The sequence below is a fragment of the Montipora capricornis genome, chromosome 1, assembly GCF_036669925.1.
Source record: "Montipora capricornis isolate CH-2021 chromosome 1, ASM3666992v2, whole genome shotgun sequence".
Lineage (NCBI taxonomy): Eukaryota > Metazoa > Cnidaria > Anthozoa > Scleractinia > Acroporidae > Montipora > Montipora capricornis.
The window spans coordinates 30,877,377-30,891,062 of record NC_090883.1 but is presented as its reverse complement, the minus strand read 5'-3'; the positions used below and the strand labels follow the sequence as shown (position 1 = coordinate 30,891,062).

The window sequence follows — 13,686 nt, the reverse complement described above, 5'->3', positions numbered from 1 at the left end:
AGTGTGCGGTTTTGTACTCTTGGAATAATGTGGGGAAAGCTAAGCATTTTGGCCGTTCTGGTGCTTTTGTCGCCCTTTGCGGAAGCTAAACACAAGTGTGACAAGAAATGCGATTGCAGTAAGGACTTTGCTGTTGTGAAATGTCACAACATGGAAAAATTTCCGGTGTTTGACTTCGCGTCGAAAGTGAAGACTCTGTGAGTAATTAATGTCTTAAGCACAGAGAAAATTGCACGCAAAGGGGGAAAGCCAAAGAGCTGAAAAATGTGTTAGACACGGCAAAAGGAATGAGGGTTGAAGCCCTTCTTATGGAACTTGGAACTTATACTCCCAAATAGCTGGGGTAACACTGGGAGATAGTGACTTTAAACGAGTGTCGTGAAATCAAACCCAAAGTAATTCCTTAGCCAATTGAAATGAGCGCAAAAGAGTGTTACTAACCAAAACAAGTTCAAAGTACAAAGAGGGCGGGAAAATGGGCGCGCAAGGCACAATTGGTTTTGCTGTTGCTTCTCATTGGTTGAAATATATGCGCGAGAATTTTAAACTAGGCTTATTATTCACAATCAGATGAAAACAGTATTTTTTTTCTATGTGAATGCAATGCTATCTCAAAAGGGATTTTCGCGCGCTATACTTTTCAAATTTTTCTTCCCAAATGAGTGACTGATAAGCCGTGGCCAAAATCATTATGGTAAAATATGAGGCTGTGGGATTTAAAAGACGCGCGCGCTTGAAATAAAATGTGACAAAAGGGAATGGGAAATGTTTTGGGGTCGTGATTAGATTTTTATTTTCTAGCAACACTTTTGATGAATTTACAGTGCTGTTTCAAACATGTGTGTTTTGCTGTTGACAGGGATTTGACCCAAGGACGAATAAAGATTATTCGTCAAAAAGAAGTAAAAGCATACAAGAATCTTGAGAACCTGTAAGCGAATATTGCAATCATTGAGTTTCACCGCGTTGTTTAATTTTATCTTGTTTTATTTCTCAGATTCTTAAATAATTTTTAAACCACCCGGTCTTAAAAATGCCTGTATTTTCGTCTTGTTCTTCTTTTGACTAAAGCTCTGATTTCCAAAGAAGTATCAAACGAGTGACCGTGTTTCTTTGTTATTGTTAGGTTCATTGCTGACAACCCGTTGGACTGCAGTCATCCGTCGACTGCCATCATTTTGAAACACTTCCAAAAAGGAAACACTCAACTGAAATCATTTGATGGACACAAGATCAAATGCCAAGGAAAACTGCTTCCCAAGGCAGCGGCTCATATAGTTGCTCGTAAGTACTTCATATATTTTTATAATACAATGAGAGTTCATGAAGGAAACCGAACAATTGATCGACGTATACAATTTGCTTGTTTCGCTTACAAAGCAAGATAAACTGATAATGAACACGAACGGGGAATGCTGACATTAAACAAGTAGTTTTTAATACGGAATTCAGCAGTATGACCAAAAGTCTGCAACTGCTATTTCTCTCCTTAGGGCTATCGTTTTATCATGCTGCCTGAGTTAAAAACAGCTTATAGCCCGCAAAGTACTGTGCTTCTTTGCCAATCGGCGCCCAAAAATCTAGAAAGTATCAAGCTCTAAAGTAACTCGAAATGTTGGTACCCTTTATTGACGCCCAGTTAATAGTGGGGAAATGTGATACAACAGTAGAGCTCATAATTCAGTGTAAACACTACAAAGAGCCACAAAGATGTTCCATGGTTCCATGTACATGCCGTGTAAATTTTTTTATTCACCGAGGCCTCTGCATCAGTTGTTAACTTGTATCCCATGATTCCGTTCCAGCTCCTCTCGTGGTCCACCATGGAACGCCCTACGCCGGGTGGTCTGGTGTCTTCTATCATCACGGACAGCACAATTATGGCTCTTTAAATCGTGGTGTTGCGGTGGGATTTGGATTCCTAATAATCATGATCATGACTGTCGTGTTTGGTGCCTGCTGGATGGTAGTAAGCAAGACACGAAGAACTTGCAGGTAAACGAGATTCATTTACATGACCATTTCTTAGGTTGCACATTCTTACAATCATGCTTCGTTTACTTGCTTCCGCTTTATTCAATTTTTGTTTTCCAGTAAAAAGAACCCTGACAAATCATAGTCTAAGCTCTTACCCAATTTTTCTTGTAAATTTTTTTAATTTGCAGAAAATATTCACACCGAGTTTGTTTGCTTGCATCAAATGTGAAATGTTTTTCTCAGTTGGTATCGTGTTATTTATCTAATCATGCATCCTTGAAAACAGCGGAGAGTTTTTAATAGAAGACATTTGTGGATTTTTTTGTCCCATGTAAGGTATCTTTCCTACTTCTAGAATAAGAAGGCTAAGGGGAACGCAGTTACAAATAGAGGAAATTAATTAGGATGACCGACAAACGTTAAGACAGTGGAAGGGCTTTTTTAGTTCACTTAAGCGTCGATATTGAGGCCTAGCTTTAAATATTTGCTTATGTTCCCTTGTTCCCCACATTACTTTCAAACTTGTTCCCAGATTTTTGATCCCTAAAATTGTCTCAAATTGTTTTTGTTCCCTAAAATATTCCGTTTGACATTGTTTCTCTGTTCCCCAATTCAAATTAGCGATGTTCGCTTGTTCCCCAAAACCCCCGGGGGGGCCTCGTTATTGAAGAGAGACTGTGAGCTAAGTCTTTCTCCTGAAACTCGAAAAATGGCCTTCTTCCATTGGTCAAGATGACATGGACCATGATATCGATGTTAAAGTAAATTAAGCCCATTTCATGCATTCGCAACTGATTCGTTGTTGGTATGGGTGAGGCTAAACCGCGTGGGTGGGTGGGTCGTGGGTAGGTGGGTCGTGGGTCGGGGGTCATGGGTGGTGGGTGGTGGGTCGTGTTTGCTCCCTCAGTGCTCGGTCCAAAGTTGTCTTAGGTCTTAACGCGCTGTTACACTGTGAAGTGTTTCGTGCAACTTGTCTCGCAATGTTTTGGCGACATTGTGGCGGGACACGTTGCACGAAACATTTCACAGTGTAACATATCATGCAACGGCCAAAATCGTTGCGTGATAAGTTGCGCGAAAAGTAGAACTTAATTCTACTGTCGGCAACGGCTCTTGCAACTTGTTTCGCAACGATTTTGGCCGTTGCATGGGTATGTTACTCTGTGAAATGTTTCGTGCAACTTGTTCCGCCACAATGTCGCCAAAACATTGCGAGACAAGTTGCACGAAACATTTCACAGTGTAACAGCACCTTTAGGTCTTGTCTGTCTTAGGGTTAGGGTAAGGTTAGGGTTAGGGACCCACGACCCAAGACCCATGACCCACGACCCACGACCCACCCACCCACGCCGATTAGACACTCTCTGTTGGTATGCGTGTTTATCGGTTATCTTTCGTCATCTTTTGCTGCAGTGCCTGTCAGCTAGACTTGATAAATGGAGATCCCTTGAGTAGAATGGAAAAGGGAGAAGTGGTAAAGAACACCGAGACACCTGCGCACGCGTTGATGGAAGGTTTGAAGAAACAGCGAAGAAGCTCGCAAGGGTACCCAGAAAACGCGATTCTGGACTCGGACGATGGCGACGTCGTGGAACAAGAAGAGTATCTACGGCAAAAGATGAAGAAACAGAGGCGGATGTCTCAGGGATATGCTGACGGTTACAAATCGACTGATGATGAAGCGACTGTGGTGGAGATCCAGACCAAAGAGGATCTCTGCACACAGAGAAAGTAACTTAAAACTGGCTTTTTTTCTGTCTCTAACTGGCTTTGGTTTTCAATATTTTACTCTTTACACACGTTTAATTGTACACTCTTATTTTCACGTGGATAATTTTATTTGACAAAAATTCTCGTATGTGACAAAAACTTGGAAGATGCAAAGCCCTCGAATGAATTTTAATATTGTAAATATCAACTTAACTTTTTTTTGTTTATTTAAATATATCGAGAACGGTAATATGGAAATGGTCTTTTCGCAAGTTACCGTGATGTTTATCAGCTTCCTGATTTATTTTTTCTTTTTACAAAGCGTCCATCTGGTTTTATTCTTCAAATAGCGGACTATTTTGGATCAATTATACATAACTCTGATGAAGACATTGCGTCCGGGTGATTGTCGTCTTGAGAAGAACTGGTGTAGATGAAATTGACTGACGTTTCGTTAAACTAAGCGGAGGCCATGTTTAGATGAGACTTATATTGGTTGTGAAGTATTTGAACACTGATTGGTGCGTTTTGATCTGTGGTTTGTTAGTCAAATGTTCGTTGGTCTATTGTCACTGGGCATAATCAGTCTGGTTTGGTCAGTGGTTTGACTGTACACGTACTGTCAGCGTTTTCAATGACTTGTTTTCAGAATGCAGCGCTGCTGTTTTCGGTGGAGGATTTTCGAAGTTTGTAAACCAGCTTTCCAGTGTGAGTCGTTCTGTGCTGTGGGCAACGAACTTAACAGAGCCCCAGTCAACTCCGTGATTCGTTTGTAAGTCTTTCAAATGGTGTTCAGCAATAATCTGTTGAGATCCCCACTTCCAGTCGTCTGTTAACGTTCAGTTAGTTGCTTGGTCAAATTCATGTCGGTTTTACTAATAGGAGAGGCTTCATTCTCGTTAGGTTTGTCTATGTCCCTCAATGCTATAACCCTAACCATTAACCATTAACCATTAACCACTAACCCCTAACCTTAACAAACTGAAGGACAAAGGCAAACCCGACGATTTGGAGGGGGAGCAATTATCAAGATCACATCTGCGACTGCTAGCCGAACCTCTTGTTGATGAAACTACAAAGAGTTTGAACTTACAACTTACTAATCGCAAACGGGCGACAAGGAGTTTATATGACTGTCCACCATTTGCAAAGACTTGGGGAAGGAGCCTCAGAGTTGACTGGGACTGTGCTAATGGCGTAACCCACAATACGAACCACCATTAACGATGACACTGCCGGCCGGGGAAGCTGATTAACGGACTAAGAAAAAAACTCCACTTAACTCAGCTTTGCCAAAAACAACTTTCGCACCTCGAAGACGACTTATTGTCATCACTCACAGTGCTGACAAACGACAGACCTTTCCGACTGATTTTGGTGACAATAGACCTGCAGATATTTGACTAACAACCTACGGATTGAGATGCATCGATCACTGTTTACATGGCTTACAGCCAATGACAACATGGCTGAGCTGATGGCCAATGACATCATGGCTAACCTGACAGATGGCCAATAATATCACGTCTCTGTTGACATGTAAGATCATGATGCCGAGTCCTTATACTATCTAATGTTAACTTTAAAGATGACTTCCGCTCCCGTTGTCAAGACGTCAGTTGGTGTCATCACCGTCAGTTCCTCTCCTGGCAACACTCACCCGTACTTCCTGTCCTGGCTTCACCTAGTTGTTTCTCAGTAAGAGTCTTGGATTCCATTTTTGGTGGCCTTCGGCACTTGAGCCAGATGGAGGTCATGTTGCCTTTACTTCAAACTGACAAACGCTGGGTGTACTCGTGATGAAGGACAGTCGCCACTGGCTGAGGGTGGATGACAACTAGCGATAAGTCTTACGACCTCAGAGACGTGACAGCAGAGAGGAGAGTCTGATGCCAGCGGTACTTCCGAGGGAAACAGCATCCACCAACGCTCGCTGTATGAATCATCCAGGTGTCAACAACACTTTACTAAACGGCAACTTTTACAACGAAGAACCTTATAAGCATTTGCAAAGTGATTTTTAATGAACTAGACGTAAACTAAGCGCGAAGAGACCATTTTTGTGTTATTGTTTTGATGTATGATTACAGATGTTGTACAGCAGGGTAGGTCTCCTATCTTAGCTTAAAGTTCTCCGGCTGATTGTGCAAACGAAACATTTACTTTCTCGCCTGTATCTGATGAAACAACCCTTTAAGTAATCCTTCAATTTTTGTTTCTTTTCTACTCACTAAAGAAGAGGTTGATTTGTATTATGTGAAATGAAGAAAATAAATCTATGGTGAGAAAAAGCTCTTATAATTATTGATAAGTTGACTTCTCGCAATATTGTTATTTTATCGTTTCTGCTTAAAGTCGAACCCGGCCCTACCTTTAACTCCATGGCAAGATTTCAAAAATAGGGGTCTAGTGGGTGCAGTTTCCCTCGTCGCATTTATATTTGCGTTTACACTGAAGCCGAGTTAATCAAAGCTCGACTAGCGCCAGTTTTGAACTTCATGTAAATGTACGCTGCCTTCAGTATGATAGTTTGCCGTTACTAGTGTTACTTAGGTTTTCAACAACCCAGCCCAGAAAGATCGATAGCGCCAAAGCGATTTATTCTATGAACAGACTTAAACCCTGCTGGAGGTTGATCCCCATATGGATCATCAGTCATGTCTTTTGTTAATTTGAAACAATTCAAATGCTTAAAATTGATCAGGCCAGTTTGGATTAAAAAAACTGCTAGCAGTCCTTTCTATGTTACCATAGTTACTATGATGTTACTATGCGGCATGTAACACAAGTAAACGCCAGCGACAAAAAGAGCGCTTTTGTCACGCAATCGAAAGAAAGAGATCTCTACTTCCCCAAGCCTCTCTCGGACGTTTTCCTTGATTGCGTGACAGAACACCATTGAAAAGACTAACAACGTGTTAACAACAAATCCGCAAACTGGGATAAAAAGCATACAACTTCCATATAAAGAATTGCACGAATTTGCATTCGAAATCTTTAATAACTTAAACATGTACATGAGATGGATTTTATCTCGATGCGCGCATGTTTTTTTGCTGGGTTGCCATATGGGAATCCAATCAAAAAAAGAGTAGCATTTTTCCGTGCTTTTATTTTTCGTTATTTTCTCCTTTGTCGAAAATCGGAAAAGTTGCATAAAAGGGTCTTTTCTGTCACTTCCCTGCTAAGTATTGTCTTTGTGCCTTGTAGAGTCTTCGTGTATCTTTGGTAGGTTTCAGGGGGTAGTAGAAATGCGTACTTTCAGGACGATTTTATCCGGTGGACACAGTAGAAGCAATGGCGGCGAAGCCGATGTAACGCGAATGGTGTTTTATTGGATCTTTAAACAAAATATACCCTTATGAGCTCAAGAATGGAAAGTCAATTAGATAAACAACACAAGCGGTTAAAAATGAATATCGGGAATCTTAAAAGTAATGAATAATAAACTTCGATTAACAATTGTATCTTTTTGCCGTCGGATACTAAGTAAGCTGTATTTCAAATACTTTATGTGGTGTTATGTACAACACTAAAACCAAATGGTAAATTCTCTGGTAACTTTTTCTGGTTGGATATTGGTTTAACAAACTCAGAGTAGCGCTGTACTTACGAAAGTCGGACCTCTGTTGTCCGGCTACTTATATTTAATTGTACTCAACTCTACAAAGTCTTCAGGTAAAAAGCAATTGGAAATTTGGCAAATTCTCGTTAGTCAAGAATTATTTGAAAGAAAGCTTGCTGTCCATTTTTTGCTTCATTATTCAAGGAAAGGGTTCTTCAGTAAACGGTTTGATCCTGAACACTGGTGAGAAATTTCTTTAGTTGCGTATGGTTTTTGACACGGACTGCGTTTGCACGCACGCAATGTAATAGGAAGATTTTTTCTTCCCTCTAATAGCAAATATGTTGTTTGCTTCAATAAAATGTTTGGCTATAAAAGGTTTTTGTGAGAGTTTTCTGTCTGTGGATTGATCGAGTTGGAATATTCGAACTTAACTAATTGGCATTGGAAAAGAATCACCAATAATGCTCGAAAAGCACTTATTGTTTGTGTTGCATTACTGTAAATAATATCGAAACATTCTCGAAAAAGGCTTTCTTAAGCAGCAGGTTACACAAGCTTGCATAAAGCGTGGGTTTTCAGCTGGTCTTACAAAGAAAGGGAGTGTCGTACATGCGCAAATGTCTATCTTGTTGCTGACTACAAAGTTTCCAAGTGTCGCAACGTTGATGGCTTATATTTTCCTTTCCAGTCTATATTTTTTTTCTTTACGTTTTTCGGTGACAACTTCTCTTAATTTGTGCTTGCTTGTAGCGTTTTAGGAAAATTTCATGGTGTTAGGGCGATCCTATGCTGAATCATTATCCCAAACAACTTAACATATGGTTTATCTGAAACCATCTTGAGCCACTATAATGTTACATGGAAGATTTGCTCGTAAATTTAAGTCAAATCTTTTTTCAAGAACACAAAAAGTTCTCTTAGTTACCGATTCCTTCGCTAAATCGCGTTTAGATATTTAATAAACAATTTACTCAAGGAACGAGCTCAATGTTATCATAAGACACTTTGATGACAATAACACAACTTCGTCATCGTCATTTACTTTTTAGTTTTTCTTTCTGTTTTCTTTCTGTGCGCGTGCAAGATAAACCCAGCAATTTTTCTCGCTGGTTTCGGTTCGGTAGAATTTCAATGTGACGTCACAAAGGCTGAGTTTATCTCATTCGAGTCTCAATGTGAAGTTTTGTATCATTTTGACATTATGCGTCGAGAACTAGGTATTTTGCTTATCCTGGTGATATCGTCCTCTTTTGTGCAAGCTGTGGATGAATGTCCTCTGCAATGTGATTGCACTGATGACTTTTCCATAGTCACATGTAGAGATATGGAAAAGTTCCCTGTGTTTGATTTCGCCTCAAAAGTCAAGATTCTGTGAGTAAATCAAATGAAGCTACAATTACTATGTACTTAAATCTGCTTCCTTTGTTTCTCTTTCTCAAATTTTATCAAGGATAAAAGAATAAAGTTAAAGGTTTCTCGGGGTTGTTTGATTTGACATTTTAATAAAATCATGTTTCTCGAATAACGCAATGTTTACTTTCCGCGGTCAATCGGTTTTTGCAAGTGGAGGGAATATTATCCGAATTTAAATTGTTTAATTATATTTTACAGAGATCTGACTTATGGAAACATCAGGAGGATACATAAAAGTGATGTGATACCTTACATAAATCTGGAAAAACTGTACGTTAAAAGCTATAATCTCGTTGTATTCTATATTTCTATGCTTATTCCTGTTCATGCTTGTTCTGTGACCATTCATCGAGTCCTTTCACATATGAGCCCAACAAAATGTTCAGTTCAGTGTTTCATTGAAGGAATCGACGAATGAAATCAGTGTTTATTTGATAGCTCACTTGGTTCAGCATTGCACCGGCATCACAGAGGTTATGCGTTGCAGACTTTTTGAGGTAGAGACAATTGCTTAAATAGGCCATTTCCGAGTTCATGTCTGCCTCCTCTTCAAAGCGAGTTTAATTGCGAAGTTTTTCTTAAGAAAATTCGTTTTCATTCATATGTAAAGTAGAACTGCATCGTACACTCGTATTCTTCAGCCATTTCAACTTGAGTAAAAATAACAAACAAACTGCGGTTATAAACGGCATAACGAGACAACGCATGTTGTAAAACTTTTTTAAACTTGACGTTTCGTATGCTCCAACATACATCTTCAGAAGTAACGGTTACCTAAAGTACAATTGAATGTAAACAAGAAGACTAATACCAAATAAGGAAAGTAATGACAATAGAAAAATAAATGAAAAGAAACAGACCTAGTTAAATCTGCTTGAAAAAAATATAAGTGGCTAGTAGAGAAGAAGTTTCTCACCGCCAACATTTTCATTGTTGGAGCATACGAAACGTCAAGTTCATAAAAAGCTTTACAACATTCGTTGTCTCGTTATGTTTATAACCGCAATTTGTTTGTTATTTTTAGAGCGGTTTTCGAATGAGTGTCGTAAAACCAAAACCAAAGTAATTACTTTGACCAATCAAAAAGGACGGAGACCATCCAGTAAACCAATCAAAACTCGAAGTAATTACACGTAGCCGTCACAAAGCGCGGGAAAATGTGCACGCGCGAGCCACAATTGGTTTTGATTTCACTTCTGATTGGTTGAAAAAATGGCGCGAGAACTTGAACCAATCACTGAGTGAAGTAATCATAAACCAAAGTAATTAACTAATTACTTTCGACACTCAATTGAAAACCGCTCTACTAAAGTAGAACTGATTACCATTGCAGAAAAACTCGGAAATGGCTTATTGCAGAAAAGTGCGAGGATAGTAAGTGGTTTATATAGGAGATGTACGAGCTTTGCCATTAGTGTAACCACGGTGACACTGGGTGTTGGGTTCCTCACGAATAAATTGATTGAATGAAAAACGTTCATGAATTGGTAGCGATGGAGACTACCAGTTTCAACCTGCGAACACAACCTCCCTTTCATTCTCCCTCACCAAGTTCGTCCGAATAAAGAACATTTTCCTTCTAATTCGGACGCCGCAAGGAAAACAGAGACAAAGACAATTAGAGCAAATACAAGTTGGGTAGCTTGTTTCAGGTAGAACAAGCTCTGGAAATAACAAAGAAAGGACAAACCGACAAATAAACCGACACATTACCTCAAAAAAGCTGTCGGTCGTCATTACTACGAGTAGCAATAGCTTTAGAGCTCGTACTATCGAAGCGTGGCTTCTTAGCAGAACTTGCCAACTGCCTTTTCCTCCTGCAAGCTTTCTCCTAGGCTTTCTTAACTCTCTTCTCATCGTCTGAATCGGGCGCCAATTCCTCCTGCTCGTACTCCTGGACGACTAACCACCCGGCGTCGTTGCTCATCGGCCAGCTTATAGCTGTAATACGTTTTGCCGGCGTTTGCGGATCAGGTCCAATAAAGCCTCTAAGGTCTTCTGGGCCGGTGTGCTCTCACCTCGTTGATAAAATCAAGCGCGAAAGAGTTGTGGTCTTCAATCTCCGCATTAAACAAAAATTGCTTCTCGTTACTTTTAAAGTGAGCTTTTTTAGCTTCTCCCTCACGCCTAAAGGCGCTGTTACACGGTGAAATGTTTCATGCAACTTGTCTCGCAATGTTTTGGCGACATTGTGGCGGGACAAGTTGCATGAAACATTTCACAGTGTAACACTGCCTTAAGCCTCCAGGATTCAGTTTCGGTGCTATCGTCTTTAAATGAACTAGCCTTGAAGGCACCAATCTGGGTATCGATGTAAGACCGACTTAAATTTATCGAAAATTTTATCTACAGGATCACCGGAGGGGGCTGAGGCTGTTCAGGTTCTTTCGGGTTGCTGTACATTAACCACCCTGCGAGCAGAGCCTCCTTTTGTCTTTTTCTTTACTAAGGAGGAGAAAAGGAAGCTCTGTCCGAATCGCGTCAACTCTTTGAAGCCGCCGCAGCCCGAACTTCTGGACTAGTAAATCTTGTTTTCTCTCGTTAAACCGGTTTTTCTAGTGCGAGCGTCCGTTTAGTGACAAAACCGATGGTTATAATTGAGCCCCCTGTACCATGAAAAACCAAGATGGCGGTGCGATCTGGCATATTAGGCTTGGGTTCGAGACTGTATCCTGGCAACATGCTGCGCATATTCAAGAAAGATCTTACTCGATTCATGCAGAGCCTTTCTCGAGAAAGCCAAAATCGAGCAAGCAAAAGAAAGGCTCTGTTAGCAGGGTGTACATTAACACGTTCGGCTGCTGAACTGTCAGCAGAGTCCGAGTCCATGACAAAATAAAATTTAGCGCAACGTAGGTTCTGAACGAAACCTGAAACCTGGAATGAAAATTTCTGAACAAATGACCTCCTTATATACTGGAAAAACGAACGAACAATAGTTCGTAATTAAGAAGTGTAAGAGAAAAATTCTTGTACAAGGAATACAAAGAAAAATTTTGCACTCGAGAGAAAAATTAAACGATTATTATTTGTCTCCATAAATGAGATTAAGGTCTAATTAACTCCGAGCTTGGACAAACTTTCATTGCTTACAGAAAGGATTAACTACAAGACAAAACTGGGTAAATATCACTCTGTCATTTATCTGATTTCACTGAATCCGTATAAAGAGTTAATCAGAAACAGGAGCTCATCAAGAGGAGCCGCTATCTCCTCTAATTCCTTGAGTCAACCCTTTTCCTAGTAAATTTATTTTTAAGAAGAGGTTTTTCCCGCGAAAAGTATCATAATTCCCTTGACGCTGAGATAGCTCTGTTATGATTGGCTTTTACAACAGTGGGCGTGCTGAATGTCCCAAGGGAGATTGGCTTTTACAACAGTGAGCGTGCTGAATCTCCCAAGGGAGGTGTTCTATAAATAAATCTACTCGGGAAAGGGTTGACTCCGAGGCCAAGTATGGGAGATAGAGGCTCCTCTTAATGAGCTCCTGTCAGAAATTATTTTCAAACTTCGAACAATATTCCATTAGATGAATAAACCAGCTTGAAACCAATGGCGAGTGAGTGAATCCGTAAGCAATACGACAACACAGCCTGCAAATGTACTTCAAGGCTGTGTTCATGGCAAAGGTTGTCTTCTTCTTGCTTGGGACTAAATATCGCTCATAATCCTTTTCAATCTCTCAAAAACACAGTATACACTTAAAAAGGGGCATTGACTTGAGTATGAGTTCCAAAAAACAGAAATATATCTAATACAATCGAAATTCAATGAAATACGAAGCTCAGTTGACAGTTATGGAAAAAAAACTGTGTCACACGCACACGTACGCAATGAGTGCCTATTTTAAAAATATCCCGTATCTCGTCAATCCCCGCCCCCCCCCCCCCCAAATACCCTGTATCCCCATATTTTTTTGCTAAATATCCCGAATCCTGATAACCCCTAAGAGTGCTCCGTTGTTTGCATTTGCAAATTTAGTAGTATTAATAATAAGAGATAACTTCTATTTCTGTTTTTATAATAAACAACTTCTAGTTTTATTACAGATTTATCTTTATGGTAATCTCTCGCCATTTTCCGATGTTTACCCGTAGTTGCAGTTCACTGTAACCGGACAATTTGTGTTAAATGTTTGTGCATCCCATGAATACACCCTTATAGGTGTCTTGCTTTGTTTTATTTCTACTTAGGTTTATAAGTCACAATCCGCTGGATTGCGATGATGTGACCACCCGCACGATAAAATATGTGCTGAGAGAAACGATGAAACTTAAATCCTTTGATGGGCACAAAATTAAATGTCCTCAAATGGTGACGATCATGAAAAACCCTTACGTCGCAGAGGACAACCAGACGCCAGAGCCAGTTTACCATGTTGTCAGCGGGAGCCATCACGCCTGTTTGACCCCAGAAGTTGTCATTGCTATTGTATTCCTCACACTGTTAGGACTGGCAGCTGTATGTGGTGTGTGCTGGCTGATTATCACTTTAAGGTAAGATGGCATTGATACACTACTCAAAGGATCTGTCGATCATCGATCTCACCGACTTAAAAAACACCGTAGGCGTGTCTGTATGTGCGTTTGTTTTACATGATTTCGAGCGAGTGCAATTCAGTATAAGGAAGCAAGTAGAAGTTTTTCAGACTAACAAAATTCTGACAAATTAGTCTGAAAAATTTGTCAAGTGTTTATTTATTCCAATTACAAGAGAAATCATGTGATTACTTATGAATAATATTAATGGAAAAAAAAGAAGACAGAAGATCAAAGCAAATTATAACATAAATTCAATAGCGCTAGCGTGCTTCACATTCTTGAGCACGCTAATGACGTCAGCAAACTAACACCTCGAGAAAATATTTTTTTTAACACGAGTGACCGTTTTTATACGCGTTGGAAAAAGAGTTCACCCTTCAGTTTTTGACCGATCTGAGACGAAATTTAATCTTAACTTATAATATTGCTAGAACTTTCACGTAATCAAATTCAATAGCGCGAGCGTGCTTCATATTC

The 13,686-nt window shown here is 39.9% G+C and overlaps 1 protein-coding gene across 1 annotated transcript; it reads left to right on the top strand.

Annotated features, from left to right (window-relative positions):
• The first annotated feature begins 2 nt into the window (after nucleotides 1–2).
• LOC138052961 (uncharacterized) lies at nucleotides 3–3,976 on the top strand. The gene is made up of 5 exons (XM_068899569.1): nucleotides 3–197; nucleotides 860–931; nucleotides 1,127–1,284; nucleotides 1,806–1,995; nucleotides 3,391–3,976. The coding sequence occupies exons 1-5, from the start codon at nucleotides 28–30 to the stop codon at nucleotides 3,710–3,712; spliced, it is 912 nt and encodes a 303-aa protein (XP_068755670.1). The 5' UTR covers nucleotides 3–27; the 3' UTR covers nucleotides 3,713–3,976.
• Nucleotides 3,977–13,686: the final 9,710 nt, after the last annotated feature.

Coding starts and splice junctions, on each gene's coding strand:
- LOC138052961 (XM_068899569.1), top strand. CDS start 28: ATGTGGGGAAAGCTAAGCATTTTGGCCGTTCTGGTGCTTTTGTCGCCC. Junction 198..859: donor GCGTCGAAAGTGAAGACTCT/GTGAGTAATTAA, acceptor TGCTGTTGACAG/GGATTTGACCCAAGGACGAA. Junction 1,996..3,390: donor AAGACACGAAGAACTTGCAG/GTAAACGAGATT, acceptor CTTTTGCTGCAG/TGCCTGTCAGCTAGACTTGA.